Below are 26,963 nucleotides of genomic sequence, written 5' to 3' on the forward strand. Positions count from 1 at the left end.
ATTATGTGGATGTGACATCCTACTTAATTTAATTATTTATATTTTATTTATTTGAATCGGGAAGTAGGGTGTTACAAAGTGGTATCAGAGTCTGGTTGGTCCGTCCGGCTAGGTCTATAGTATCTTATAAGTTTTTAGTATGTGAATAGTGTGTGAACACTATTGATATAAGTGTCTTCTAACCATGTTGTTGATATGTTTAGAATATGGCTGAAAGTAATGATGGTGCTATTGCTTCCGCCTTGCAAGCAGTGACTCAAGATGTGGAGAACAACCAACAAGGAGGAAATGACGAGTTCTACAACTTGGCAAAGTTTCAGAGGAACAACCGCCTACCTTCAAAGGCATGTATGATCCAGAGGGAGCACAGACATGGCTTATGGACATTGAGAATATTTTTAGGGTAATGGCATGTACTGAGACATAAAAAGTGCAGTTTGGTATGCATATGCTGACTGAGGAAGTTGATGATTGGTGGGGTAACACTCGCTAGAGATTAGAAGTTGCGGTTAATGAAATTAGATGGGCTCTCTTAAAATGAGAGTTTCTGGATCGGTATTTTCCAGAATATGTACGTTGCAAGAAAGAGATTGAGTTTCTAAAATTGAAACAAGGGAACTCAATTGTTGTTGAATATGCTGTTAAGTTCGAGGAACTTGTGAAATTATGTCCACACTACAATGATACAGCTGCAGAGGTTTCCAAATGTATCAAATTTAAGAATGGGTTGCGTCCTGAGATCAAGCAGGGCATCGGGTATCGACAGATTCTCCGGTTTCCTGAATTGGTGAAAAAATGCAGAATATATGATAAGGACAATAAGGCTCGGTCTGCTCATTATAAAAGTTTGAGTGAGAAAATGGGAAAGCAGCTGGATCATGGAAAGTCGTATATTATTCTAGCTGACAAAGGGAAATAATGAATTTCATATGGTAGAAGGCCAAGTGTGGGAGAGGCTACTGCTCATATCAAGTGCTACAGGTGTGGTGGTGTAGGACATCATACCAATGAATGTAAAAGTGATGAAAAGAAATGTTTCAAATGTGGGAAGTCAGGACATATCATAATTGATTACAAAAATAATGTGCCTACTTATTACAATTATGGGGAACCTGGTCACATCAACACCATTTATCAGAAACCAAAGAAAGCCCAAACTGGAAGGAAGGTGTTTGTGTTGACTGGATCTCAGCCTAACAGTTATGATAGGTTGATTAGAGGTACATGTTATATTCACGATATTCCTTTGATTTATATTATTTATATGGGTGTAATGCACTCATTTATTTCTACTAATTGTGTACGAAAAGTGGGTCTTGTTTGTTCTACTCTGAATAGCGGACTAGTTATCAACACTCCAGCTAACGAGTTAGTGACTACTTCTTTGGTATGTCTGTTTTTTTTCCTTTGTTCAATTGCGGAAAGGACTTTGGTATTGATTTAATTTGTTTACCGCTGGAAGATATGGATGTAATTATGGGAATGAACTGGGTAGAGTTCAACCATGTTTATATCAATTGTTACAACAAAACTTTACGGTTTCTTGCTTTTGATGATAAACATGAAGATGATTTTATATCTGCTAAATAATTAAAAGAATTATTTAAAGATGAAGCTAAAGAATTTTTAATGTTTTCCTCTCTATCTGTGGAGAGTCAGGCGACTATTGAAGGGTTACCAGTGATGTGTGAATTTCCAGAGGTGTTTCCAGATGACATGTCTGAATTGACGCCCAAGAGAGAGATGAAGTTTACTATTGATCTTATATCTGATGCTAGGAAGGTTTCTATGGAACCATACAAAATGTTTGCATTAGAGTTGGGAGAATTAAATAATCAGTTGGAAGACTTACTTGAAAAGAGATTTATCAGACCAAGTGTATTGTCTTGGAAAGCTCCAATGTTGTTGGTGAAGAAGAAAGATGGTAGTATGCGACTATGTGTTGATTATCGACAATTGAATAAAGTGACGATCAAAAATAAATATCCACCTCTGAGAATCGATGGCTTAATGGATCAGCTAGTAGGGGCATGTGTATTTAGCAAAATTGATTTGAGGTCAGGTTACCATCAGATTCGAGTTAAAGGCGAGGATATTCAGAAGACGACTTTTAGAACTCGATACCATCATTACGAATATTCTATGATGCCTTTCAGAGTGTCTCATGCACCAGAGTTGTTCATGGAATATATGAACCACATTTTTCTTTAGAATGCTCAATTGGTACAACAATGTAATAAAATTGAGGAGTAATAGATCTCAATACCTTCTCAATGATTACTTGTTCTGACAAAGTTTCTCCATAAAATTTCATCTCATTGGTGATCAGAATCATTCTAGAGATGTAATCAGATATCCTCTCATTGTTCTTCATATTGAGATTCTCATACTGTTTACGTAGAGACTGAAGCTTCTCCTTTTTCACTGATGCATCACCGTCGTAACACTGTACCAGTGTGTCACACACAACCTTCACCGTCGTTATATCAATAATTTTCTCAAACACGTTCGCATTCACACACTGATGGATGTACAACATTTCCTTTTGATCTTTCTTTCTCGTTTCTCTTTGCGTGTTTCTCTGTGCTTGCGTCGCATCTTACACAACCAGAGCATAATCGTCGTTAACGATATCAATAACATCTTGAGCGCCAAACAACACACGCATCTGAACCGACCACCGATTCCAATTCTTTCCATCAAACACTGGAAGCTTTATATTCAAGCTACAGTTTCCGCCGTTCATCTTCGATTTGTGCATTGAAACTCACATAGATCTCACCAAACACTCGTGTTTCCCAATCCCTCAAAATTAAGAAATGCAATTATGTTACGATTCTGATCGTGATTTCAATGTGAATTCAAGAAACGAAATCAATCACACACGCCTCATTGTACACTCATGTTTCCCTGTGAATCTAACCGGAGCCCTAGATACCAATTGCTGGTACACAAGGTTAAAGATGAATATGAAGATGGAAAGAAAAGAGAGAGAAAATAGATCTAACTAACTTTTGAGAGAAACTCTATTGATTGCATTCTCACTGAAATTTTGTTACACACGTGGTTTATATACACAAATAAAAATGCCACATAGGTAAAATACTAATCTACATTAGCTAAGCAGTGCACCTTATGAAAACTTAAAATCAACTACAACTCAAAAGCTAAATATCGCTTCTGGAACAGTAACCTTAGAAGCTTCTGCTTCTGAGTCAGAACACTGCTTCTGAATATGAATTACTTCTAACAAAACTGATATATTATTTAGAAAAGTATTGTAACTAACTTAGTAATTATAACTAATAAAACAACTCAAATGGAGTAACTAACTTATACTAAATAAACATAACTAATGTAAAATAAAGTGAATTGATTGTTGTCATGTTTAACACCTCCCTCAAATTCAAATGTATGTTAAATAATCCAAGTTTGTATGACATAACTGTGAAGGGACAAGGTGGATAGTTTTGGTGAAAACATCAAAAACTTGGCTATGTGAATTGATTTTCATAAGGTGCATGATTTTTTTCTTGAACTTTGTTTCAAACTAGGTGATAAACTATTTTTATATGTTTAGTACATCCGTGGAAAACTGGATTGTTTCGAATATTAATTGTAGACTGATTGTTACAAAATACAGGTGATATGTTAGGGGTGAGATATACCTAAGTTTTGAAGAAGATATAATAGTCATTAAGTTTAGCATGTCGAATTAGCTAGTGCTCTGTACTCTGCTTCTGAAGATAACTAGGAAATAACTTGTTGATTCTTCCTCTTCCGATAAACGAGAGAGGTTCCTAAGTAAAAGCAAAATTCAATGACAAATCTTATTATATATATGGAAGCCCCCAATATGAGTCTTCCAAGGAGAGGGCATAACTCTATTTGAATAGTAAGCATTGTGCTAGTGCTTGCTTGATGTGCTTGATCATTCCGAGAGCAACTTATATGCGAGTTTCAGTTGGTTTGGAAATGAATTGACTTAACTTGAAAACAAAAACACTAATATAGACCTTATAAGCTTTAAGTATAAGAGCTTACCAATTAAACTCCTAAAACAAGTAGGTCTACTGAGTAATTTATAAGATACTTTTGACAATTTGTGGATAGGATTCATATGCGTGGAAGCCGACTTTTCATCGAGGAATCCAACCCCTTGAAAGAGATCAAGATTGTACTTCCTTTGACAAATAGATACCCATGAAACCATCTTTCAACCTTAAAGTCAAAAAATTATTTAAGGTTGCCTAAATCTTTTATATTGAATTTGACATCCAATATATTTTTATATTAGAAAATTCAGACATGTTGTTACATATAAGTAGAAGATCATTGACATAAATCAAAATTGTAGTAAAAGAATTATTTTCATTCTTAATGAAGAGGGAATAATCATATTTGCATTAATAAAAGCCAAATTCAAGAAGGGTGATGGTTACCTTATGATTTCACTGTATACTAGCTTGTTTTAAACTATAGATAGATCTTTTTAACTTACAAACTAAATTTTTGTTAAAAACATTCAATATAGGTGGAATTTTCATATAGATTTCTTCATCCAAATTTAAAAAAAAAGTTGTGTTTATGTCTCATTGGTGTAAATACTAGTTTTAAGAAGTTGCTAGGAAATGAAAAATATAATGGTGTTCATTTTAACCACATAGCCGAATATTTCAAGGTAATCTAGACCTTCAGTTAAATTGAATCCTTTGGAAACTAAGCATACCTTATACCTTCCAATATTCTAATTGGTTTAAAACTTAAGTTTCTAAATTCATTTACAATCAATGAGTTTCTTTTGTTAATCAACCAATGGATTTTTTCAATGGAAGAATGGTTAAATCCCAAATTTTATTGTCAAGATGGATTTAAGTTCATTCTTTTCGGCTTGTTACCGATTATCAAGAATAACATACGAATAAGAAAATAGGTTCAATAATGGAAGATAGTTTTAAATTAATAGACTTATGATAATGATATAGAGAATCATAAGAAAGAACTTTGTGTAGGGAATATAGTATGTTACATGAACAATTAGAATAAGATAAAATTTGTTTATCTTATAGTAGTGCACATATGTAGTCTTGAAGATAGGTTGAAGGTTTTGTAATTATAATTGACTTTGTAATGTTTAGAGGTTAGGAAGTGTGGTTGTGATGTCATGGAGGGGATGGATTGTTGATTATATAAGGTTAGATGTACTCTTATGAGGATTGTTGGTACGAATGTAGTCTAAGAAGAAGTCATTGGAGGTAGGGTGGTGTGTAGATCTAAAAGATGTGTTGGTAAGGGTTCTGTGAAAATGTAAGGAAATATAGTTTCAAAGAAATGAATATTTCTAGATATAAAAACTCATCTATTTTGTAAATAAGATAAAATGTAACATTTAACACCATGTCTATTACTTAGGTAGTATATGTATTTTCTAGACTTAGAATCAAATTTGATTCTATTTCTTTTAGACCTATAAGCATAAACTAAACATCTCTAGAATAGTTATGCAAATTATATAAAAAAAAACTAGAGAAAGGAGTTTTATAAACTTTTTTTTAAATAACCGACCTTTTCAAATTATATATCAAAATAATCATTTTTTTAAATTTATTTACATTATTAACTATGTTTTAAAGGATACGTCAACCCTTATGACGCGTGTATTAAATTTTTACACATATACGTCACTGCAATTGACATATATATACAAATGTAAAAGTATGTGTCACTGCAATTAGCGCATGCATATAAAAAAAATAAAGGAGTGACCATATTACATATACTCCTACATTTGCATGCATGCGCCATGATGAATAATACCTATGTGTAACTAATCAAAACATGTGCCATAAAGATTGACGCCTCTTTTTGTCTTCCAATTAAAAGATTGTTAGTTTGATAAATAAATTGAAAATGTGATTCTTTTAATACATAATTTGAAAAATGTAGTGAAGTGTAAAATTCAGAATAAATTGAAAATAAATTTTAAGAGATGGGTAGATGATGTGACATAAATAATATTGAAGTGTAAAGTTCAGAATGATATTTCCGATTCAATATACTATAAATAAATAGTTTTTATGAGAAAAAAATGATATACCGACAATACAAATTATTTTTAAACTGCCAATCAATGACAATATCATATCAGCATGTAAATTCTAAATCACTTAAATAATTTAAAACTAATGGAATTTTTATTAGCAATTAATTTAATATAATATATTTTATATGATTAACGGTATTTTAATATTTTTCCAAAAAGGCAAGTTGGAGTGAGTCTGTGGTGCCTCACAGATTAACGGAAAAACAAAAACGCGCCACGTCAGCAAAAAATAGGATCGGATGAGCAAGAAGGAGTGGTGTGTTTACCTCTGGTTTTCAAGTATCACAACAACCTCCTCTCCTTCCTGCTAATGCTTCATTTCACTCTCTCTTCTTTCTCTCTCTTCATTTTCTCCTCTCACTCTTCCTTCTCCATCCATGGAAGTTAACTTCTGTTTCAACCACCACCACCGGGCCTTCCGATTAACCTCCCCCCTCTCCGTTTCCTCTCTTCGCACACAGTTCCTCGGTTGCAATCGCAGTCTCAGACCACCTCCATCTCCAGGTTCAGCTTCAGGTTCGTCACTTCGCTTTTCAAACAAACGCAGCAATAGGTTAGCGCTTCTTCGTCTCCATTCCCCGCGCTTCGTATTCAAGGCTTCCTTCAATTCTCATCCGCTTATAGTAGTTGTCGTCGTTGTTACTTTATCAGCTGTTTCTTTGATTCACTTCACTCTCAACAAGCGAAAGAAGAATCTCAACCAGGTCAACTTACTCTACACTCTACACTCTATACTCTTCCTTTTCCTTATGCTTTTTCCATAATTCGGTGCCGCATTTTTATTTTCATTTTCGGACCGTTTAAATGTTCGTTTTCAGTTATATATATTTCAGAATATGGATATTTAAGTTCGTTTTTCGATCTTCACATGAACCTGCATATATACATATGGATATTAGTTGCAGACTTTAGATAGTTTATAATAGGTTCTGAAAACTGCGAAAACCACGACAAAATTGTATCAGAAAGTCCTAATACCGATACCATTATTCACGGTGTTTTTATGATGAAAAAGAAGTTGTAGTTAATTCACACCGCGACGGTTGCAATCAGAACCGTGACACCTGTACCAACCGAACGTGTGAGCAGTTATTTAAAACCTTATTCAAACAATCATAGATGTTGTCAAATTCGGTTTAAAATTGAATTGTATAAACTCAGTTATTTAATTAAACAGTCAGAATCTTATGGTGAGTTTTTTCTTCCTAGATGCATTTAATTTATTTAATGTTATACATATGGTGGTATTTGTCTGTTAAAACATTGCTAGCTAATGTTCAGAGTGTTCCAGAGTTTCCTTTTTTGGCCTAGTTTGAAAAGTATTTTTGAATTGATTGCATATGCTCTATACTTCTATTTTATATAATAATTAATAATACCTTAATTGACATTTTCACTACTACTGATATAGGGACGTGCGGAATTTGCATTATCACCTCAAGGAAGTAATGTTGGGAACCAGGTTATTGATAGTCAGATTCTTGATTTTCCAGAATTTCAAAGGGATAATTCACTGAACGAAGTTGGGAAGTTAAATGATCACAATGGAAAGGACAATCATGTTTTTGAGGACCAAGAGGTCCACTGTCAATTTTTGCAATCTTCCATGGTGCAGGAAACAGCCTTGAAGACTCAGACATTAGATTCATCTTCGTCTGTTCTTGACTCTAGTGTCAATGGTAACAGTTCCCATGTATTAGAGGAGCCTTTTTTATCTGTGGCTTTCAAATCTAGTCCATTGGAGCCTATAGCTTTTGCTGAGGAGATGACTCTACATGTGGAAGAAAATCAAGGTGTAGTTGACTCTAATCTCGAGTTGCCTTTGAGTATGGTCAAACCTGAGCACACTGCTTCTTCTGTTGGTTTAGATAACACGCTCGATACAATCAATGGCCATACTCATGAAAAAATTGAGCTTCATGCCATCAAAAGTGATGTCCTTTTTGGTGAATCTGTTAGGGAAGGGCTGTACATGTTTTATGAGGACAATAATTCTGCATCCGTTTCTGTTACACCCCTGAGTAGTAACAAGTCATTTTCTCCCAGTGCTTCTTCTGTGAATAGAACAAGACTGTCAGCAGCTATAAGAAATATCAGCCTGAACAGATTAGGATTATCGGCTGATGTTTCTCTACAAAATGCAGGTAATTACATAAAAGAAAACTCTAGATGATATAAGTTCTTTGACAATGTAGTTGGTCAAATCTTTTCATATTATCACTATGATGAGCAATCAAAATTTAGACAATACTTTACTATAAACCGTGTTTGTTGTTTCAGAGTACATTGATGAAGGCTACCCTCCGCAGCATAATAGTAACAATGTTTTGCCCCAGAGTTCCCACATCATGGTGCATATGGATCAGGAAAATGATCAAGTCAGGGTCCACGATAGTCAGAAAATTGATCCTTCAGAGCTTCTAAGAAAATATAATACCTTGCTAAAAGCTGGGAGGTACTCCAATAAATGCTAAAGAACATAAACATGTCTTTAGATCATTGCTTGTTGGATTTTTATGCATGTAACACATTTTCTTTGAAAGAAGTGATGTGGTCAAACTCCTCCTTTGTTTCTTTACTATTAATTTAAAGCTTGAAAAACTTATCCTGAAGTACATTGATTTTGTCAGGTTATGTGAATGTGTAGAATTGCTTAAAGATATGGAAATGAAGGGTTTATTAGATATGACTAAGGTACATGCATATTTATGATTGTTTCGGGCTATTCTGTTCTTTGATTTTGAGTTTTTCTTATATGCCATATTCACTGGTTATAGGTTTATCATGCCAAGTTTTTTAACATCTGCAAGAAACAAAAAGCTGTTAAAGAAGCTTTTGATTATGTTAGGCTTATTCCAAATCCAATGCCGAGTACATTTAATATGCTCATGTCAGTGTGTGCAAGCTCCCAAGATTCTGAAGGTAAGCTGGTGCTGGTTACCCTCCAAAAGGTTCTTTCTTTGCCGCCTTTTCAGTGCATGACATTCATGTTCTATGTTCAGGGGCTTTCCAAGTTATGCAGCTTCTTAAGGATGCTCGACTAGATCCTGATTGCAAACTTTATACCAATTTGATATCAACTTGTGGCAAGAGTGGGAAGGTTGATCTAATGTTTGAGGTACAATGTCTCTCTTATGGGCTTTCTTAATCGATCCACCCTAACCTGACATTATTAGGGATGATTATATTTTTTCTAAATCTCATATCTAGTAAAAATATTATGCGTACTTAGGTGTTTCACAAGATGGTTAATTCTGGAGTGGAACCTAATGTTCATACCTATGGGGCACTTATTGATGGTTGTGCTAGAGCTGGTCAAGTAGGTAAAGCATTTGGTGCTTATGGGATATTGAGGTCAAAGGTACAATTTTTGCAACATTTTATATTGTCACCTATCAGCAGTATTAGACAAGTTTTACTTACATTTGTTAACTGTACATACTGATGAAATGTTTGTACGCAGTAGAATGTGAAGCCAGATCGCGTTGTTTTCAATGCACTTATAGCTGCATGTGCACAGTCCGGAGCAGTGTCTCGTGCCTTTGACGTGGTAGCAGAAATGGAAGCTGAAATACACCCTATTGAGCCAGACCATGTAACTTTTGGTACATTGATGAAGGCATGTGCAAAGGCTGGTCAGGTGTGGATATTTATTCCCCTATTTCTCTCCTAGTATAATTCTTTTCTTTTGTTGAGTAATTCTTATTGTTCATGAAATGTATGAAATACTTAACAACAATGAGTTTTCTATAGGTTGAACGAGCACATGAAGTTTATAAGATGATACAACAATATAATATAAAGGGATCTTCAGAAGTTTACACAATTGCAATTAATTCTTGTAGTCAAACTGGAGATTGGGAATTTGCACGTAGTGTATACAATGATATGACCCAGAAAGGGGTGCTCCCTGATGAGGTATTATGTTTTTTGTTTTTGAATTTTTGGGTTGATATGGGTTATTGAAATCTGCATTTTTAAATTTTTTTATTTTAAATTCTGCCTTTATGTGTATGGTGGTTTCTTGAAGTGGTTCTTGCATGTAGTGTGCTGTTCTTTCTCTATCATTGTTTGCTTACAGAAGTTATTGACTCACCATGCAGATGTTTATGAGTGCACTAATAGATGTTGCTGGGCATGCTAAAAAGCTGGAGGCTGCCTTTGATATCCTACACCAAGCCCGGAAAGAAGGAGTACAGATTGGAATAATGACATATAGCTCGTTGATGGGTGCCTGTTGCAAGGTATGTATGTCTGGCCAAGTAGAATGATTTAAAGGGGAAAAAATCAAATCAAAATTGGCGCACAAGAAAATGACGGTGGAGTATAAGTGAACCATCAAAGTATAAGTGAACCATCAAAACATATAGTTCACCATGGGCCATAAAAAGTAACTTAGTATAGGTGATATTTCTCTTTTGTTTTATTGCATTTAAGTGTTCACTATTTTTCTTATTGCATGTAAGTGCCCACCATTGCTTTGTTAACACTCCACAAACTCATATCAAAGCATTCCAGTTTACCATGTTTGGCTTCACACTCATCAATTTCCATTCTATCCACCAAACCCAGCGCCTCATTTCCAAGTCTTTGCTCAACATTCAAAACGTGCTCTTTGAGAATGCCACCATGCCTGTGTTGTGATTTCCAAATCAGGCTTGAGCATTTTATCAATTGTTGTTGGAGAGAAGCAACTTTGATTCTTTCATTGAGATGCAAACTGTATCATATCCAGTCAAGTACAAAATGTCAGAACTTTTTTTTATCTTCTATGTCAGCAGTTTACTGGGTTTCTAGCATAAACATTCTATCACTGAAACAATAATGAATTCACAATAGGGGTGCAAACTTACATGTTTCTTTAGTTACGATGATGCAAACCTAGATTTCCATCTCTTTCCGAGTTTATTGTTACGAGATGATGCAATGTCTCCCCCATTTGTAAGCATCAATATCTTTGGAGGGTTCGTCTAGCGACCCTCATTTCATTCTTCTTCAGTTCTCCAGTTATCTATAGCAGCTTTGGATTCTCCTAACTTGAATTGGAGCCCGGGCTCTTCCTAAATCTGAACTGGGCGATTTCAAAGTGAATGCCTTTTTGATGTGGTAAATGGCAGCAGCTGTGGTGATAGTTGTACGGTGCATGAGTTAGTGGTCGGATGATCGAGTTAGGAACAAAAATCAGAGGCTTCCCCCAAATTCATTTAGGGTGTCTGGTCAGCTTGCAATTTCAAAGAAAAAAAATAGATTACCGTAATCTGAGCTATTTAATAAGATAGTAATATATTTGTCAGTTGAGATACGTGGTTCATTTCAAACCATATAAGTCACTGCCTCACCTTAGACTCCAGAACATGAAATAATTGCTAATAACTTCATAAGTATTGAGTCTAGTCTTACCTCGGCATCTTCTAGTCGTGCAACCCAAACAATTGGGTCACTGATTTTGCAGAGTAACAGAGTTAAATCAGGATCTGCATAAAGGATTTGAAAAGGGTTGAAGGTATACTTTGCAATGGAATCGATTGAATTATGTTTATATATTAAATTAAATATAAAAAAAAAGTTATTTTAGTTTTGAATTTTGTCTTTAATTTAGGAAAGTTTATTTCAGTTAAATAACTACTATTAGATTTTTTATTCGGATATGTATTATAAGTACTGGGTTTCACTATTCGGATATGTATTATAAGAAATAGCTTCAGTCACAAAGATGGAGCATAAATATCCTATGAGTGTGGTAGTTAAGGATTTTGTGTTCTGGTTGATGATCCTTCATCGAGAAGCTAAATATAATGAATCTAAACTTATTAACCTAATATCCCTAAGTAGTTCTTTGTTAAAATTGATATAGCATATGAAGTACAGGTAAAACCTTAGGCAACTACAGCATCCTCTATAGTTTCTTTTCCAGTTAGCTTATGTTATTTCAATACTTTTGTTGCCTGTTATGAGTTCACCATTTACTAACTAGTGATAAATGCTTATTCCAGACAAGAGATTGGCAGAAAGCGTTGGAGCTTTATGAATATCTTAAATCTCTTAAATTGGTGCAAACAGTTTCAACTATTAATGCATTGCTCACTGCACTTTGTAAGTTTGACTTGTCCTTTTTTCCAATTTCATTTTTCGTTCATTCAGGATTTTATGCTTTAACACTAAGTGATTGGTTTTGAGAAGCATTTTATAGTAAAAGTAACTACATTTGAAGGAAGATGGTAGTGCTAGTGAAGTTGGGTAACTATAAGTTAGTTGATTTAGGAAACAGATCTGAAGAGAAAGTTAATTGAGAGAAATCAAATTAATTAAGATGGTGAAGAGAGGCCAAAGAGATGTATCACATGATTAGGCAGCTGATGTTAAAGGTTAGATAAAAATTACTCTCAGTTCGTACTTGGATAGTTAGTAAGTTAGGGGACCAAGAGTTACAAGTGAAGGCAGGGAAACTGGCCACTGTTTACACAAATAACTAATCCACATCATTTTACATTTCTTTTTCTAAAACGTTTCCTGATGAAGACAGGTGAAAAGTAAAAACCCTTTAACTTAGTTACCTGAAATATGGTCACTTCTAACTTTGTTTTCAGTTTTATGTTTGCTTCAGTTGTTTGCCCCCTCCTGCTGATGTGTTCAGTTGCATTGTTTAAGTTTAGCAATTTATTAAAAAAATGGACTTCAGAACATTGTAAGAGTTCCGTACAGGTAATGGGGATCAATTCCAGAAGGCTTTGGAGGTTTTATCTGAAATGAAAGGATTAGGATTGCGCCCTAACAGTATCACATTCTCAATACTTATCGTGGCCAGTGAGAAGTAAGCAATCTACATGGATTTGTTGTCGAACTAATGATTTAGTTTGGGTTCTTACTTGACCAAATTTCTTTCCTGCTTGCTTTTGTAGGAGGGATGACATGGAAGCAGCTCAAATGCTCCTTTCGCAAGGCAAAAAGGATGGTGCAGCCCCTACTCTCATCATGTGTCGATGCATAATAGGTGAGTATTGTAGGATTTTGTCAGATTAATTAAATATTCTTTTGGTACTTGCTTCAAAAAGCATGCATTTCCCAGTATTTCTTCTTTTACTTCTCATTCGGAGCTTTGTCATCAAAAGACTATTGTCTCACTAAGTGATGTTTTGCATATACATGGAAAATTGGAGTTATATTTAACTTCTGCATTTTTCTTTCAGGCTCTTGAATATATATTGTCAATTTTGTATTTTCCTATTTGTTATTTCTGTGTTAATGACATAGGAAGTATTCATATAAACATAATTTTGTATAAATAATACATAAATATGATGAACTCTTATTCCTCCTCTTTAGTTATAAAAGAAAACATATTAGTCATATGATTTTCATAGCTTTTATTTATGGATTCAGTTCTTTATTGCTGGGAAGTTAAAACCAAAGACCATGGACTTTGGTTAACTCGTGGCCTAAATCTATTCATAAATTATTCCTTGAGAGTTTCATGGTTTGTGAATCCTGATAGTACTTTGATTTCTTTGAAAGGAATGTGCCTGCGGAGATTTGAGAAGGCTTGCCTTGTTGGTGAACCTGTTTTATCTTTTGATTCAGGACGGCCACTAGTAAATAATGAATGGTATTTTCTATATAATTTCTGATTCTGTTTTTAATATATGATTCTCTGCCATCACCAGTACAGGATCAATACTAACTATTTATATGTAGACATTCTTCTAATTCTTGTTTTTTTCAACTTTTGTATGTTAGTGTGCTAATTTTTTATTGTGAAACTACTGAGTTTATTTTAGGAAATATTTTTTTTTAATTGGTCCAATTTTTTTCCATGTATAATCAATCAACTCTGTTGAAGAAAAGAAGAACTAGTAACATAAGTGCAGTCTGTGAATCACCCCTTTCCCTATTTGTTATAGCCATTATTTTACCGGGCCTTTTCTTTTAGGTTATTTTCTTCGTGAAGTTTCTAATGCTGCTTTTTACTCTTATAGGACATCACTGGCTTTATCGGTATATCGTGAAACAATCGGAGCTGGTGAAAAATCTACAAGTGAAATATTGTCGCAAATTTTGGGATGCTTGAAACTCCCTTATGATACATATATGAAAAATAGACTTGTTGAGAACCTGGGAGTAAGCGCTGAATCCTCAACAAGTTCACACCTCTGTTCATTGATAGATGGATTTGGTGAATATGATCCTCGTGCTTTTTCAATACTTGAGGTCGGTATGGATGGACTATGGAACTGAAACTAGTATTAAAAAAATTGTGTTTTAATGTTTCCAATTGATCCTGGATATTTTTAATATGGCTTAACAAATCATGTAGGAAGCTGCTTCATATGGAGTTGTTCCATCTGTATCATTTAAAGTGAATCCTATTGTTATCGATGTTAAAGAATTACATCCTTATACTGCTGAGGTGAGTTTGTATATAACTTAAAATACTCCTACAGTAATGATTTATGTTACATAAAAGGTTGCATTTTTTAACTGTCAAACACTAGAGAAAGAGAGTAATTGCATGTCGGATTCATTATCTCAATTGTAGTTGGTAAGTAAATCATTGTATAAATCTATTGAAAGGAATTAAGGCATGTACAAGTCACATACCAAAGGCTAGCCCAAAGTTTTATAAGTCTAGTTTTGCTTACAATTATCAACAAACGAGAAGTTTCTTTGAAGTTATTGAGTGCAAGATAACAATGGAAATGTGTTTACCTACGTAAGCATGAATAATGGGTCCAATTGTTGGAATTGGTTTCAACAATAGTCTATTATTTTCCCACTTTTTCACTTTTATGTGGCTTTCAAGCGTGATTTATTATTGAAATATTTGCAAATTTGATGTAAACTCATGTGTCTATGAGGTTCACTGTGTCAGATCAATGCTAAGAGTTTGACCTTGTAATCTCAAAAGACAAAGTTTAAATCCACCGGGGATGGTTGCAAAAGTCCTTTAGTGCCACTTTAGTTGATGATAATTCCCTATTCTGTAATTTTTTTTAAGGATTAAACTTATATAAAGTAAATAAACATTTATGCTGCTGTTTTTGTAAAATTCATATCTCTAAATCCATGAAATGTTCCAGGTATACCTCTTAACTGTTTTGAAAGGTCTCAAGCATCGACTAGCAGCAGGTAATATCATCGTCTGTACTACTACCAGTCTTTTGCACTTTTTGATAAGTTTTCCTCCATTTTATTTTTTCCTTATTTTTATTGTGTGAAATATATGTTGAAATTTTTTATTTTTTATTTTTCTAAATTGAGCTTTACTTATATAGTACATTCTCTTCACTTTTGGGAATTGTTTCTGATATTTCGATATGGAAATAAGTTTACTCTAAGTGTAATTTTTAAGAATTTCATCAACAGTATGCCAATTCAATTCTAATCTGGTTACTCTTCAACCTCTAGCAAATGTAACCAAACAATCAATAATATGGTAACTCAAAGGACTAGCAAGATTCCATTAAAAACCAAGAAATTTAACAAAATTGCTAGTTTATGAATCTGTATGAATGTTATGTTCATTCTTACTCCAAAGTTCTACTTTGTTGTTTGCTCTTCTTGCCTTTTTTTTATGAATATATTTCAAAAAGTATCCAATTTCCAAAACAAGTACGATCCCGGAATTTTTAGAAAATAGTCATTAAAATGCAATCACTATCAATTACTGTTTCTCTTTATTAACTCATGTCTGTGACATGTGAATAAAACTAAGAAAGAAGTAGGATTTGATATAAGGGATGTGTCTGATTTAGAATTGAGTTTGTGGCTAGGATCCATAGGTGTTGGTGCGGGTTTGGCACCTAAGGGACCTGTTTCTTTAAGTAAATCCATGCTGGATTTTCTTTGACAAACGGATATGCCTCGAGAGGATCTAGCTAAAAAGTACTTTAAGTTGCCTAAATCTTTGATGCTTAACTTTGCATCCAGTACCGGTTTTAAATAAGAAATTTCAGTTATATTATTTTCAGCAATCATGAGACCGTTCACATAAAAAGGACAACAATAAAAAAATTAGGTTTGTTTTTAGTAAAAAGGGAGTAATCAGAGCCTAGATTGATTGTAACCAGTGTTATCAAATTGCCCCTACATGGCGGTTTTTGGACTATATGGCTGCTATTGTGGGTTTTTCCGCCATAATCTGCAATAATGGCGCTGCAATGCGGCCGGTATGGCGGGATTTTAGCTCTCCGCCAAGGACCATCTGCCATTGACAACACTGATTGTAACCTAATTCAATTAGAGTCGAAGTAAGTTTATAGTTCATTGCTGATTTGTTTTAAGCCATATATGGAACCTTAGGATAATGAGAAATCCTAATTAGCCACCGGAAGCTTGAAACGTGTAGAGAGCGAAAAGAAGAAGCTCTGCAGGAAATCTTCTTGGGCCAATGTAAAAGAGATTTGCTGAGAAAATTTGAGATAAGGGTAATAATGTTTATCTGAGCAAAAACTTGAATGAGCAGAGAGAAAGTTCCTCGTGTAGGTCAATGAACAGGATCATAATAGCTTTCACCTACTGAATAAAACCAAAAAAGAAAAAATGAAACTGAAATTTTACTCCAACTTAAATTCAGAGTACACTAGTAAATATTATTTGGGTCTTGCTAACTTATGCTCTTGGGGCACAAGTTAAAGTTACTATTATTGAAAATTTTGTGTGAAATAAAACAAAATTTTAAGTTTCAAGAAATAAAATGCACGCATTCCAAAAGAATATTTCTACAAATATATCATTAACTTGTGCCCTTGGGACACATGATAGCATTTGCCATACTATTTAGTTAATAAAACCAACTTATACTAATATTAACTTGAAATAAAAATTAAAATGTAACTATGGTTAATACTCTTCCCTAAATGCACCTGGAGATGCTATAATATCATCCAGTGTAACAAGAAAATCAGTAAGGAAAAAAGAGACTAAGCTTCCGTTTGTTTACGCGTTTCATTCACCGTAGACGCATGTTTTTCCTTAAAACTATTATTAACTTTTTGTTTTCACATCAAAACTGCCCACAGACACACGACATCAGCATTCCAAGGCACAACCAAACAATCAATAACTATAACCATTTTTTTGCCCACCCTATTTTTAAGTAGGTCAGCCCAAGTTTCACAAGTCTTACCCGATATAAAAAATAAAAAATATTCATTGGGCCACCTATTATCAGATTTTTTGGATCATGCTCTAAATATCCGGTTGTTGATGTGACTGTTGAGGAGTTTGGGTGGTGATAGAATAGAATATTTTATACTAATAATTTATCATTGTTAGTTTATGGTAATTATATTATACCATAATTATAATTAGATGGTTGACTAAACGTTATATATATATATATATATATATATATATATATATATATATATATATATATATATATATATATATATATATATATATATATATATATATATATATATATATATATATATATGGGTTTAACTTATTCCAAGAGTAAGTTTTTTTTAGCTTACTCCAAATCAGAATCTTTAAAGGAATGACTAATTAAGTACTCCCTCCTTTCCTTTATAAGTGTCACTTTCTTGCAAAAAATTTGTTTCTTTTTAATTGTCACTTGCAAAGTTCAAGGTAGTATTAATTGTTATTTTGTCAAAATTACCCCTATATAATGATTGCAGAGAGAGAAAAAGTAAAGTGAATGTAATAAATAATTAAGGGTATTATAGGTAAAAGAGGAATTATTGTTTGAAAAGTAACAATAATGATTAGCTTCCTTGGTACGTGTAAAAAGTAAAAAAGTGACACTTAAAAAGGAACGGAGGGACTAAAATGCTAATTTAATCCTTAGATTAGATTCAATTTAAAAATTATGATTTAGAGTAAGTTAAAAAAATTTACTCTTGGAGAAAGTTGAACCATACTTTTATATATATATATATATATATATATATATATATATATATATATATATATATATATATATATATATATATATATATATATATATATATATATATATATATATATATATATATATATATATTGACGTGAATGAGGAGGGCAAACATTCCATTATCTTAGATGGCATTAACCCTACCCGATCTCTTTCTCTAAAATAAATCCTTCTCTCAGCGACGTTGCCGCCTTTCTCTACGACCGCCATAAACCCTAACCAATCCCTTTCTCTAAAATAAACCTTTCTCTATGTGTCGTCGCCGTCTTTTTCTACGATCTCCTGAACCGCCGTCGTGCCGTCCTCCCAGCGCCGCCGCATAAGCATTTGCAAGATCTCTCTCCCGCGCGGCGACAGTCCTCCGTCGATCCTGCATCCTTAGTACGTGACTCTCTCTCCCACACGCAATGTCTGAGTCCGATCACAGTGATAACGACACTAACAACAGAACCATCTCTCCTGACAATTGTGATACCGGCAAGGAGACATCCTCTTCTCCCTCATCGACAGTCACAAAGATGGAGTTTCATCCTGCTCTCGATATTTTAAACATCAATAACCACATTCCTATTGTTCTTGAAATGGAGAAAGATCAATATGGCACATGATCCAAGTTTTCCGCATCCATGTTCGCTCTCATCGGGTTCTATATCATATTGTTCCCTATACAGATAAGAAACCACTGACATATGCCTTTACTGCCGAGTATGAACAATTGACTACTCTTGACTCTACCTTTCTTTAATGGATATATTCCACAATCTCCACTGCTATGGAAGCCTGGAATCGTTCGACTGAAAATTTTCAGGACAATCAAAATGCTCGAACTGTCACTCTCGAACAAGAGTTCTCTAACACTCGCATAGAGAATTTTTCCAATGTTGGCTCTCCTGTCAACAACCATCGTTTGGTTCTTCAACTAATATCTGGTCTTCCAGAAGCTTAACGCAGTGATGCTATCTTGATTCGCCAGAGTAACCCTCTTCTTACCTTCTATCAAGCCCACTCTATGCTCACTTTGGAAGAAGTTGGTATGGCTAAAATGACTAGCACTAGTTCTCATTCTGCCATGCACACCACTCAGTTGTAACCTTCCGAAGACACCTCTCAACGTGGAAACTGTGCTCGCTCTTGTGGCAACCAGGGACGAGGCGGGGGACGTGGTGACCGTCATGGTCCTCATCTTGGAGGTCACAACGACCCTCCACCATGGTTCTCTCTTCCTTGGCAACAACAACAATACTCCACCTGAAAACCATGGGGTTGGACTCCGCCATCATGGACTATGCCTCCATGCCCGTATCCCACCTCTCAGCGGGCACGCCCTACCGATCCTCCAAAATAGTCAGGGATTCTAGGACAGCGTCCTCAGGCATATGCAGCTACTACATCATCCCAGACATCGACCGACATTGAGACCGTTATGCATACCATGTCTCTGCACATTACTGAGAATCAATGATATATGGATACTGGCGTAACATCTCACACGGCAACCACAAGGTAATCTCTTGTCTTATTATCCTGAAAGTAATTCAAATAAAAAAGTTATTTTTGGCAGTGGCCACAAAATTCCAATTCACGGCACTGGATACACAGAAATAACCACCTATCACCAACCCCTTCACTTAAATCATGTCTTGCATGCCCCAAAAATTATTACAAATTTAATTTTTGGACGTCTCTAATTTTAAATTCTGCTTTTCATAAATATTATGTAATATATTTAGATGATTTTACAAACTTCTTGTGAACATTTCCTATCAGCAGAAAATCTTAAATATTTGAAACGTTCAAGTCACTTGCAAAATTTATTCAGACATAATTTTTGCAAACTGTACAACCTTTTCAATGTGACAATGACAGTGAATATAATTGTGAGCTATTTTGAAAATATTGCATTGATCACGGTCTTATTTTTCGTTTCTCTTGTCCCCACACATCCTCACAAAATAGAAAAGTGGATTGCAAAATAAGAACCATTAATAATATGATAAGTACTATGCTAGCTTATTCTTCCTTTCCCACATCGTTTTGGCATCATGCTCTTCACATGGCAACTTATCTTTTAAACATTCTTCCCTGTAAAACACTTCAAAATCAGTCACCAACAAAACTCTTATATCACCGAAATCCCACCTACACACACCTACGAGTTTTTGGTTGTCTATATTATCCTTTATTCCCTTCCTCTAACATTCATAAGTTACAACCCCGCTCTACTCCGTGTGCCTTCTTGGGTTATCCGTTGGATCATAGAGGCTATAAGTATTATGATTTGTCAAACAGAAAATTAATAATTTCGAGGCATGTTATCTTTGGTGAAACCCAATTTTCCTTTACCAAGATACACTCTCCTTCCCCTCACTCTTATAACTTCCTAAATAATGACCTACACCCTTACCTGGTACTTCAGTGACAAAATCAAATATCACCACCTGTTGCACATATCCAACCAACACCAGTAACCACAATTGGCCAGCCACCCTCATCCAGAAACCAACAATCACTATCTCATAACTCCCCTACCAACTCGCCTATTACAACCTCTTTTCCTCACCAACACCAATCTAACCACATCTACCTCCACCTACATGAACCATCACCACTCTTATCATGAAAGTCATTGTTAAACTCAACAAGATATTTACTTTATCAGTCTGTCAACCTGACCAAACCATCTCTCCTTTACCTAAAAAATCCAAACTAGCCTTACCCGATCCAAATTGGAAATCCGTAATGCAATATGAATTTGATGCTCTTATTAGAAATAAGACGTGGGATTTAGTTCCTTGTCCTTGTGATGCTAATCTTATTTGATCTATGTGGATTTTTAGGCATAAGAAAAATTCTAATGGCTCCTTTCAACGTTTTAAGGATCGTCTTGTAGGTGGTGGCATGCCACAGGTTGCAGGTGTGGATTGTGATGAAACCAGCTACTATTCGCAGAATGCTCACCATTGATCTATCAAAATCTTGGGCCATTCATCAACTGGATATACAAAATTCATTTTTAGATGATGATCTACATGAGACTGTATACATGCATTAGCCATTGTGTTTTCACGACCCTCATCATCCATATTATGTCTGTCGTCTGAAGAAGTCACTTTATGGTCTCAAGCAAGCGCCCGGAGCATGGTACCAACGCTTTGCTGATTATGTCGCCACCATTGCTTTCCACCACTGCGCATCACACCACTCCCTTTTCATGTATTGACAAAGTTCCGATATGACCTACATTCTTTTATATGTAGACGACATTATATTTATCACTTCTACTTATGCCCTTCGCAGATCAATTATGCCATCTTAATATCTGAGTTTGCGATAAAGGATTTGGGTCCCATGAGTTATTTTTTGGGTATTGCTGTGTCTTGTCATCCTAGTGGCATCTTTCTAAGTCAAAACACTTATGCCACAAAGATCATCGAATGTGTTGGCATGACATCTTGCAAACCATCCGCCACTCCCGTTGACACCAAGCAGACACTTAGCACTTCCTCCGGCTCACCTTATGAGGACCCCTCTATATAGGAGTCTTGCAGGGGCTTTACAGTATCTCACCTTTACTCGACCTGACATATCATGTGCAGTTCAGCAACTTTGTCTTCACATGCATGCACCTCGCATAGAACACATGCTTGCTCTCAAGCGCATTCTACGCTATGTTCAAGGCACAGTACAATTTGGATTACATTTATCACCATCCCCATCACACAACTTATCTCCTACACTGATACTGATTGGGGTGGATGTCCAGACACCAGACGCTCCACATCTGGTTACTGTGTTTTTCTAGGATATAATCTTATCTCTTGTTCTTCCAAAAAGGAAACCCACTCTCTCATTCTAGTGCTGAAGCCGAATATAACGGTGTTGTTAATGTTGTATCAGAGTCAAAGAAGCTCAATTTTACTATTCCTTAATCCATTTTTGGTGTATTGTAACAATGTTAGTGCCATTTATCTCTCTGGTAATCTTGTGCAACAACAACGTACCAAGCATATTGAGATAGACATTCATTTTGTTCAGGAAAAAGTAGCTTGTGGTCAGGCACGTGTTCTTCATGTTAACTCCAGACATCTTCACCAAATGGTTTCCTTGCATTCTCTTTGATGATTTTAGGACCAGTCTAAGCGCCTATGAATCATCCGTTTCGACTGTGGGGGTGTGATAGAATAAAATATTTTGTAATAATTTATCACTATTAGTTTCCAATAATTATGTTGTACCATAATTAGATGGCTGACCAAACGTTACACACACACACACACATATATATATATATATATATATATATATATATATATATATATATATATATATATATATATATATATATATATATATATATATATATATATATATATATATTGACGTGAATGAAGAGGGCAAGCATTCCATTATCTTACATGGGGAAGGCAAGAGCAACAACAAAACTAATATTCCAGGATCATAAGAGAGGGAGGCACCATATCTCCACCCAAAACCAGGACCACAAGTGTGAGTTCTCCCCTCCTATAATAGGATCCAGCTCCCTGTTTCCTCATTAAACCAAACCAAGGCTTTGATACCACTTGTTGGGGAGTCCGAAGAATGTGGGAGCAACAACGAGACCGATGTTCCAGGATCACAAGAGAGGGAGACGCTATATGTCTACCCAAAACCATAGGCATTAGGTATATCGACCCCCCACCAAGCCGACCCAGTGCTTTGATACCACTTGTTGGGGAGATTGGGAGAGGCGGGAGCAGGACCACAAAGAAACCAATGCTCTAGGATCTCAAGAGAGGTAGACGCCACATCTCTACTCAAAACCTTAAGACATTAGTTATATAAATTTTCTCTCATATAAATCCAACATTCTACCCATTCATAGGAAGACAATGTTGACTTAACCACTCGCACTTGAACCCAACAATGACAGGGTGTGTTAAAGTCACATGATGAGATATGGCCTAGATAGCCCTCGCCTTACAAAGGATGAGTCAGATAACCTAATAGTACTTTATTATTGTCCATGTTTTGCTAATAGGATTATCTCACGCATAAGTTAGCTGCTCTCCTCCATACTAGTGCACTTTTTCCCTTTCCTTCTACCTAATGATTTTGCCGATATAAAGGCTTGTTTTCTGGAATTCCATGAAAACGATTCTGATCAAAGCTTTGCTTTCATGACTTTTTGCTTGATCACTCACTTGGTGGTAGTGTGAGTTCACATCCCACAGTTGTTTTCCTCTTTGTTTTTTTTAAGAGTGTGTGTAAATGAACTTGATTAATGATCAGTTTCCATATGCTATTTACAAGTTTACTTACCCAACAGTAGGTGGAAAATATTTTTCACATTATTGCCTGCTGACTTCTTTGGTTGTTCCCCATGAAATTCTTTTCAGGTGCAAAACTACCCAATTTAATCATTTTATTGCCGGTAGAAGAAGCAAAAGTTTTGTCTCCCAATGGGGAAAAGATTATTATACTTGCAGAAAGGTGAGAATAGTCAATCACAAATGCATCTACTGCCAGCATTTTTAAAATTCATATTGTTACTTCACCTATCTACAACAATACATTTTGTTCGAACATATATATATATATATGAGCAGTATGTTTCATTTTTAGACAGCTAAATCAAATATGGAATCTTTGTGCAAATTTTTATTTTTATTTTTGGGAGAACTATTTGTCACTGGTTTATTTTGGTGACGCGTCCACATGTTAGTAGCATGATGTATATGTACAATGAATATTCTAAGTGTCCAAAGTTCATGCTTGAGCAATAGAAAATTCAAGTTTCTTTTTCAATTTTTCTCGTAGTATTAGGCAGATCATTTACCGCGTCCCTGGTAAGGTTTTGTTTGCAGGTTCGTCTTAATCTTTTTCCATTTTGCATTATGTTTTTAGGAGAAATTGTCTTAAATGTATGACCAGGATGAAATATTGGAAAATTATCTTAGTTGTTCTTGCTTGAACTTTTTAATTTATTTTTTCAGCATCATATTTTCTCTTTTATAAAAAGTCTAAATAAAATATTGTTGAAGAAGTTATGTATGACAAATATGTAATGTTTTGGCTTCAGAGGTGGCCAAGCAGTTGCAGCGCTGTTCAGGAGGCTTCATATTCCTTACCAGGGTAGTGAGTCGAATGGGAAGCTTAGAATAAATAGTCCGGGCCTGACAAAATGGTATCAGCCAAAGCTTGAATCTCCAAAGTTCGGTTTACAAGGTGACTGGAGCTCATCCCAATCACGACTCGGCAAAAACATTAGCAATCAGCAGCGAAACATTCGAACTGGCAATCTATCTTTAGACTGAGTGTACATGCATCCATTACCACAGTTAATAATTTTTCAATAGATGTTGAAATCTCCTTCATCCTAATGGAGTTATGGTATAGTAGAAGAAGAGTAATCTAGACCCAAGAAAGCTGCATATAATGCTTTCTTGAGTGCTGAGGCCATTGAATACTTAAAGAGCAGGGAAAGTGTAGGACATCTCATCAAGTACATTCTGATGAACGAATTTCATGTACAGATCTCATTCTTGTGATTACCCGTAGCTACAACGTGGCCTTTTGCAACGCGGATTAAATAAATGTTTGATGACAGAGATGCTGATTTCAGATGTATTCGTGTATTTCTACCTGTCCTTTTTTGCCAGAACTCTCTAGGTGTATACTAAAATGTAGACATATAAACAAATTATGTATATCAGATGATTTTGATATTTCCATTATATATTTCTATCAGCCAATATGAGAATGGTATGTTCATTTACATGTTTGAACTATTGTCAAAGTGACACTCTCATTTTGTTTTCTCTGTTTTCAACTGAGACGAAAAAGAAAAAACAGTGAAACCTTTGCACCTACCAGCTACCGCAGACATGGAACAAGCTATATTCGAATCTAGCCATTCGGACTTTGGAGAGAAGTGTAAGGAATGTCAATTTTTTCCAAGACTGTTTAAACTTTTCAGGTTACATAGTAACAAGAGAAGCAGAAGTTACATTTGTCATGGTGATTCTGCTTCTCTTAAAAACAAATTACTAATCCAACGAAAAAGTTATACAGCAAATTACATCATTTTGTATTGGTCAAGAAGACCAAAGCCAAAATGAAAAACCCGTATAGATGGGAAAAAAGAAAGGAAAACTGAAAGAATGAAGGGAATCATAGTAGTCTATATATAATTACACAGTACGTTTTATTTTTTATTTCTAATCTAGTATATATTATTATGTAGGAATTAATCTTTCACAAGGCACGTAGTTGAGATGTAATATTGATGAACGCATCTTCTTTGCAAGGAATTGTGAGACCACCCATAGGATGATTATATCCAAACTCTTCTTCGACTCTGTTAAGCAAGTCAAGAAAGGTAGGATGGTTCAAGTATGATATCGGAACAACAAAACGCTTCTTTTGCAACTCTCCAACATAGACTGCTATGTGCCCCTTCGGAACATTGTTGGACTGTTTCGATCCACTATGAAACTGTGGCGTCGACGTAGACTTGAATATCTGTTTTGCTTGAAGAACAAGAAACGGTAGACGAATACCCATGATGTTATTATGAATTTATGAGCTAATAACTAATAACCTTTGAAGCTTCTTTAGGACTCGAGAGAAAAAATTGTGTATACTATGAATGGAATTGAGTTGTTGTGAAATGGTGAAGATTTTGTTGGTGTTATATATAGGTTGAAAACAGCTTGAAAACGGAGTGGAAAGCCATACATCAATGTCTAAACTAATTGTGGAGTTGAACACAAGATTGAGGGACCCATGATATAAAAATCTTAAATTAAAAAATCACATGGCTTTGTTAAGCAAGCTATAAATTAGTAGTTGTTTATATCTGCCAGCGAAGTTGTAATGGAATGGTCCTTTCAAATAATGAGAGCGCTACGGACAGAGTATGCAAAACCGAGTGCCGTACGCTGAAAAAGGAAAGCGGTAGTTGTCACTTGAGTTTGTCATCTAACGAGATATTAAAAAATGACTATAAAAAGAATAAAATAAAAACTGGATAAAAAGATAAAGTGATTTTATATATTTATTTTCCTTATTAACAAAATTATCTTCTAATGGTGGTAGAGTAGAGGTACAAAACCAAAGAAAAATTTGTTGGAATATCGCCCATCTTTCCTAATAGTACTATTCTTGTTCAAACAAATTTAAGAAAATATATTTTTTATTTAGTTGGGTTCATTAGAAAGAGAAGATTATTCTTAAAATTCTGTTCAACTAAATAGTCGGTCTATAAGTCATTAAAAAAACAATCTTTTATGCTTAAACAACTCATTCGTTTTGATAGATATAAATAACATTTCTTTAATTATTATCAATATTACTATATTAATATACTTGGTAATACTTTTTCATTATCATGTATACTTGATAATTTTGTTTTTGTATAACCAAAATATATACTTGATAGTTCTTATTTTTAAAGGACCCGTGTGTTCGCACGGGTCGCGCAAGTGCAATAATTTATTTTTAAAAAAATTAAAATATAATATATTTTTTTGTTATATATATATATATATATATATATATATATATATATATATATATATATATATATATATATATATATATATATATATATATATATGGATCAACGTACACAAATTTATTGCATAATAGTTTTTTTTTAATGTAATGGATGTTACATGATCAATAAATGGGTTCAAAAAATTTTCACAAATAACTTTTTCCAGTTTGAGACATAATAAAGTAAAATATTATTAATTTATAGTAATATAATTTGTTTAATTTTTTTATATACTATATTAAGGAAATAATCAAAAAATATAATACAAAAATATTTTTACAATTTATTGATATATTGATATATAATAAACATTCCATTGTTAATGTTATGAATAAACATTCCATTTATCATTGAGATTTTGGACATAAGAAATAAAAATATATTTATTT

At 34.4% G+C, this 26,963-nt stretch overlaps 3 protein-coding genes across 3 annotated transcripts; 2 read left to right on the forward strand and 1 right to left on the reverse strand.

The window, feature by feature from the left end:
* The first annotated feature begins 206 nt into the window (after nt 1-206).
* LOC127103436 (uncharacterized) lies at nt 207-919 on the forward strand. The gene is made up of 3 exons (XM_051040696.1): nt 207-344; nt 437-479; nt 567-919. Exons 1-3 carry the CDS (start codon nt 207-209, stop codon nt 917-919), a joined length of 534 nt encoding a protein of 177 aa, XP_050896653.1.
* A 5,408-nt stretch (nt 920-6,327) lies between these two features.
* LOC127106535 (pentatricopeptide repeat-containing protein MRL1, chloroplastic) lies at nt 6,328-24,792 on the forward strand. Its single transcript, XM_051043818.1, has 19 exons — nt 6,328-6,807; nt 7,515-8,247; nt 8,384-8,558; nt 8,734-8,797; nt 8,881-9,025; nt 9,106-9,221; nt 9,336-9,464; nt 9,570-9,743; nt 9,857-10,021; nt 10,207-10,347; nt 12,097-12,196; nt 12,806-12,914; nt 13,003-13,094; nt 13,616-13,706; nt 14,077-14,308; nt 14,415-14,507; nt 15,178-15,226; nt 23,414-23,507; nt 24,097-24,792. The coding sequence occupies exons 1-19, from the start codon at nt 6,481-6,483 to the stop codon at nt 24,329-24,331; spliced, it is 3,264 nt and encodes a 1,087-aa protein (XP_050899775.1). The 5' UTR covers nt 6,328-6,480; the 3' UTR covers nt 24,332-24,792.
* A 159-nt stretch (nt 24,793-24,951) lies between these two features.
* On the reverse strand, nt 24,952-25,844 carry LOC127106536 (auxin-responsive protein SAUR21). The gene has a single exon (XM_051043820.1). It carries the CDS (start codon nt 25,578-25,580, stop codon nt 25,272-25,274), a length of 309 nt encoding a protein of 102 aa, XP_050899777.1. The 5' UTR covers nt 25,581-25,844; the 3' UTR covers nt 24,952-25,271.
* Nucleotides 25,845-26,963: the final 1,119 nt, after the last annotated feature.

Source organism: Lathyrus oleraceus, chromosome 7 (genome assembly GCF_024323335.1).
Source record: "Lathyrus oleraceus cultivar Zhongwan6 chromosome 7, CAAS_Psat_ZW6_1.0, whole genome shotgun sequence".
NCBI classification, from domain to species: domain Eukaryota; kingdom Viridiplantae; phylum Streptophyta; class Magnoliopsida; order Fabales; family Fabaceae; genus Lathyrus; species Lathyrus oleraceus.

What these genes read in the sequence shown, in the direction of transcription:
- LOC127103436 (XM_051040696.1), top strand. Translation starts at nt 207, where the DNA reads ATGGCTGAAAGTAATGATGGTGCTATTGCTTCCGCCTTGCAAGCAGTG. An exon ending in ACAACCGCCTACCTTCAAAG is followed by an intron (nt 345 to 436) that starts GCATGTATGATC and finishes TAAAAAGTGCAG; the next exon opens with TTTGGTATGCATATGCTGAC. An exon ending in GGAAGTTGATGATTGGTGGG is followed by an intron (nt 480 to 566) that starts GTAACACTCGCT and finishes GGTATTTTCCAG; the next exon opens with AATATGTACGTTGCAAGAAA.
- LOC127106535 (XM_051043818.1), top strand. Translation starts at nt 6,481, where the DNA reads ATGGAAGTTAACTTCTGTTTCAACCACCACCACCGGGCCTTCCGATTA. An exon ending in TGATGGGTGCCTGTTGCAAG is followed by an intron (nt 10,348 to 12,096) that starts GTATGTATGTCT and finishes TGCTTATTCCAG; the next exon opens with ACAAGAGATTGGCAGAAAGC. An exon ending in ATTATTATACTTGCAGAAAG is followed by an intron (nt 23,508 to 24,096) that starts GTGAGAATAGTC and finishes TTTTGGCTTCAG; the next exon opens with AGGTGGCCAAGCAGTTGCAG.
- LOC127106536 (XM_051043820.1), bottom strand. Translation starts at nt 25,580, where the DNA reads ATGGGTATTCGTCTACCGTTTCTTGTTCTTCAAGCAAAACAGATATTC.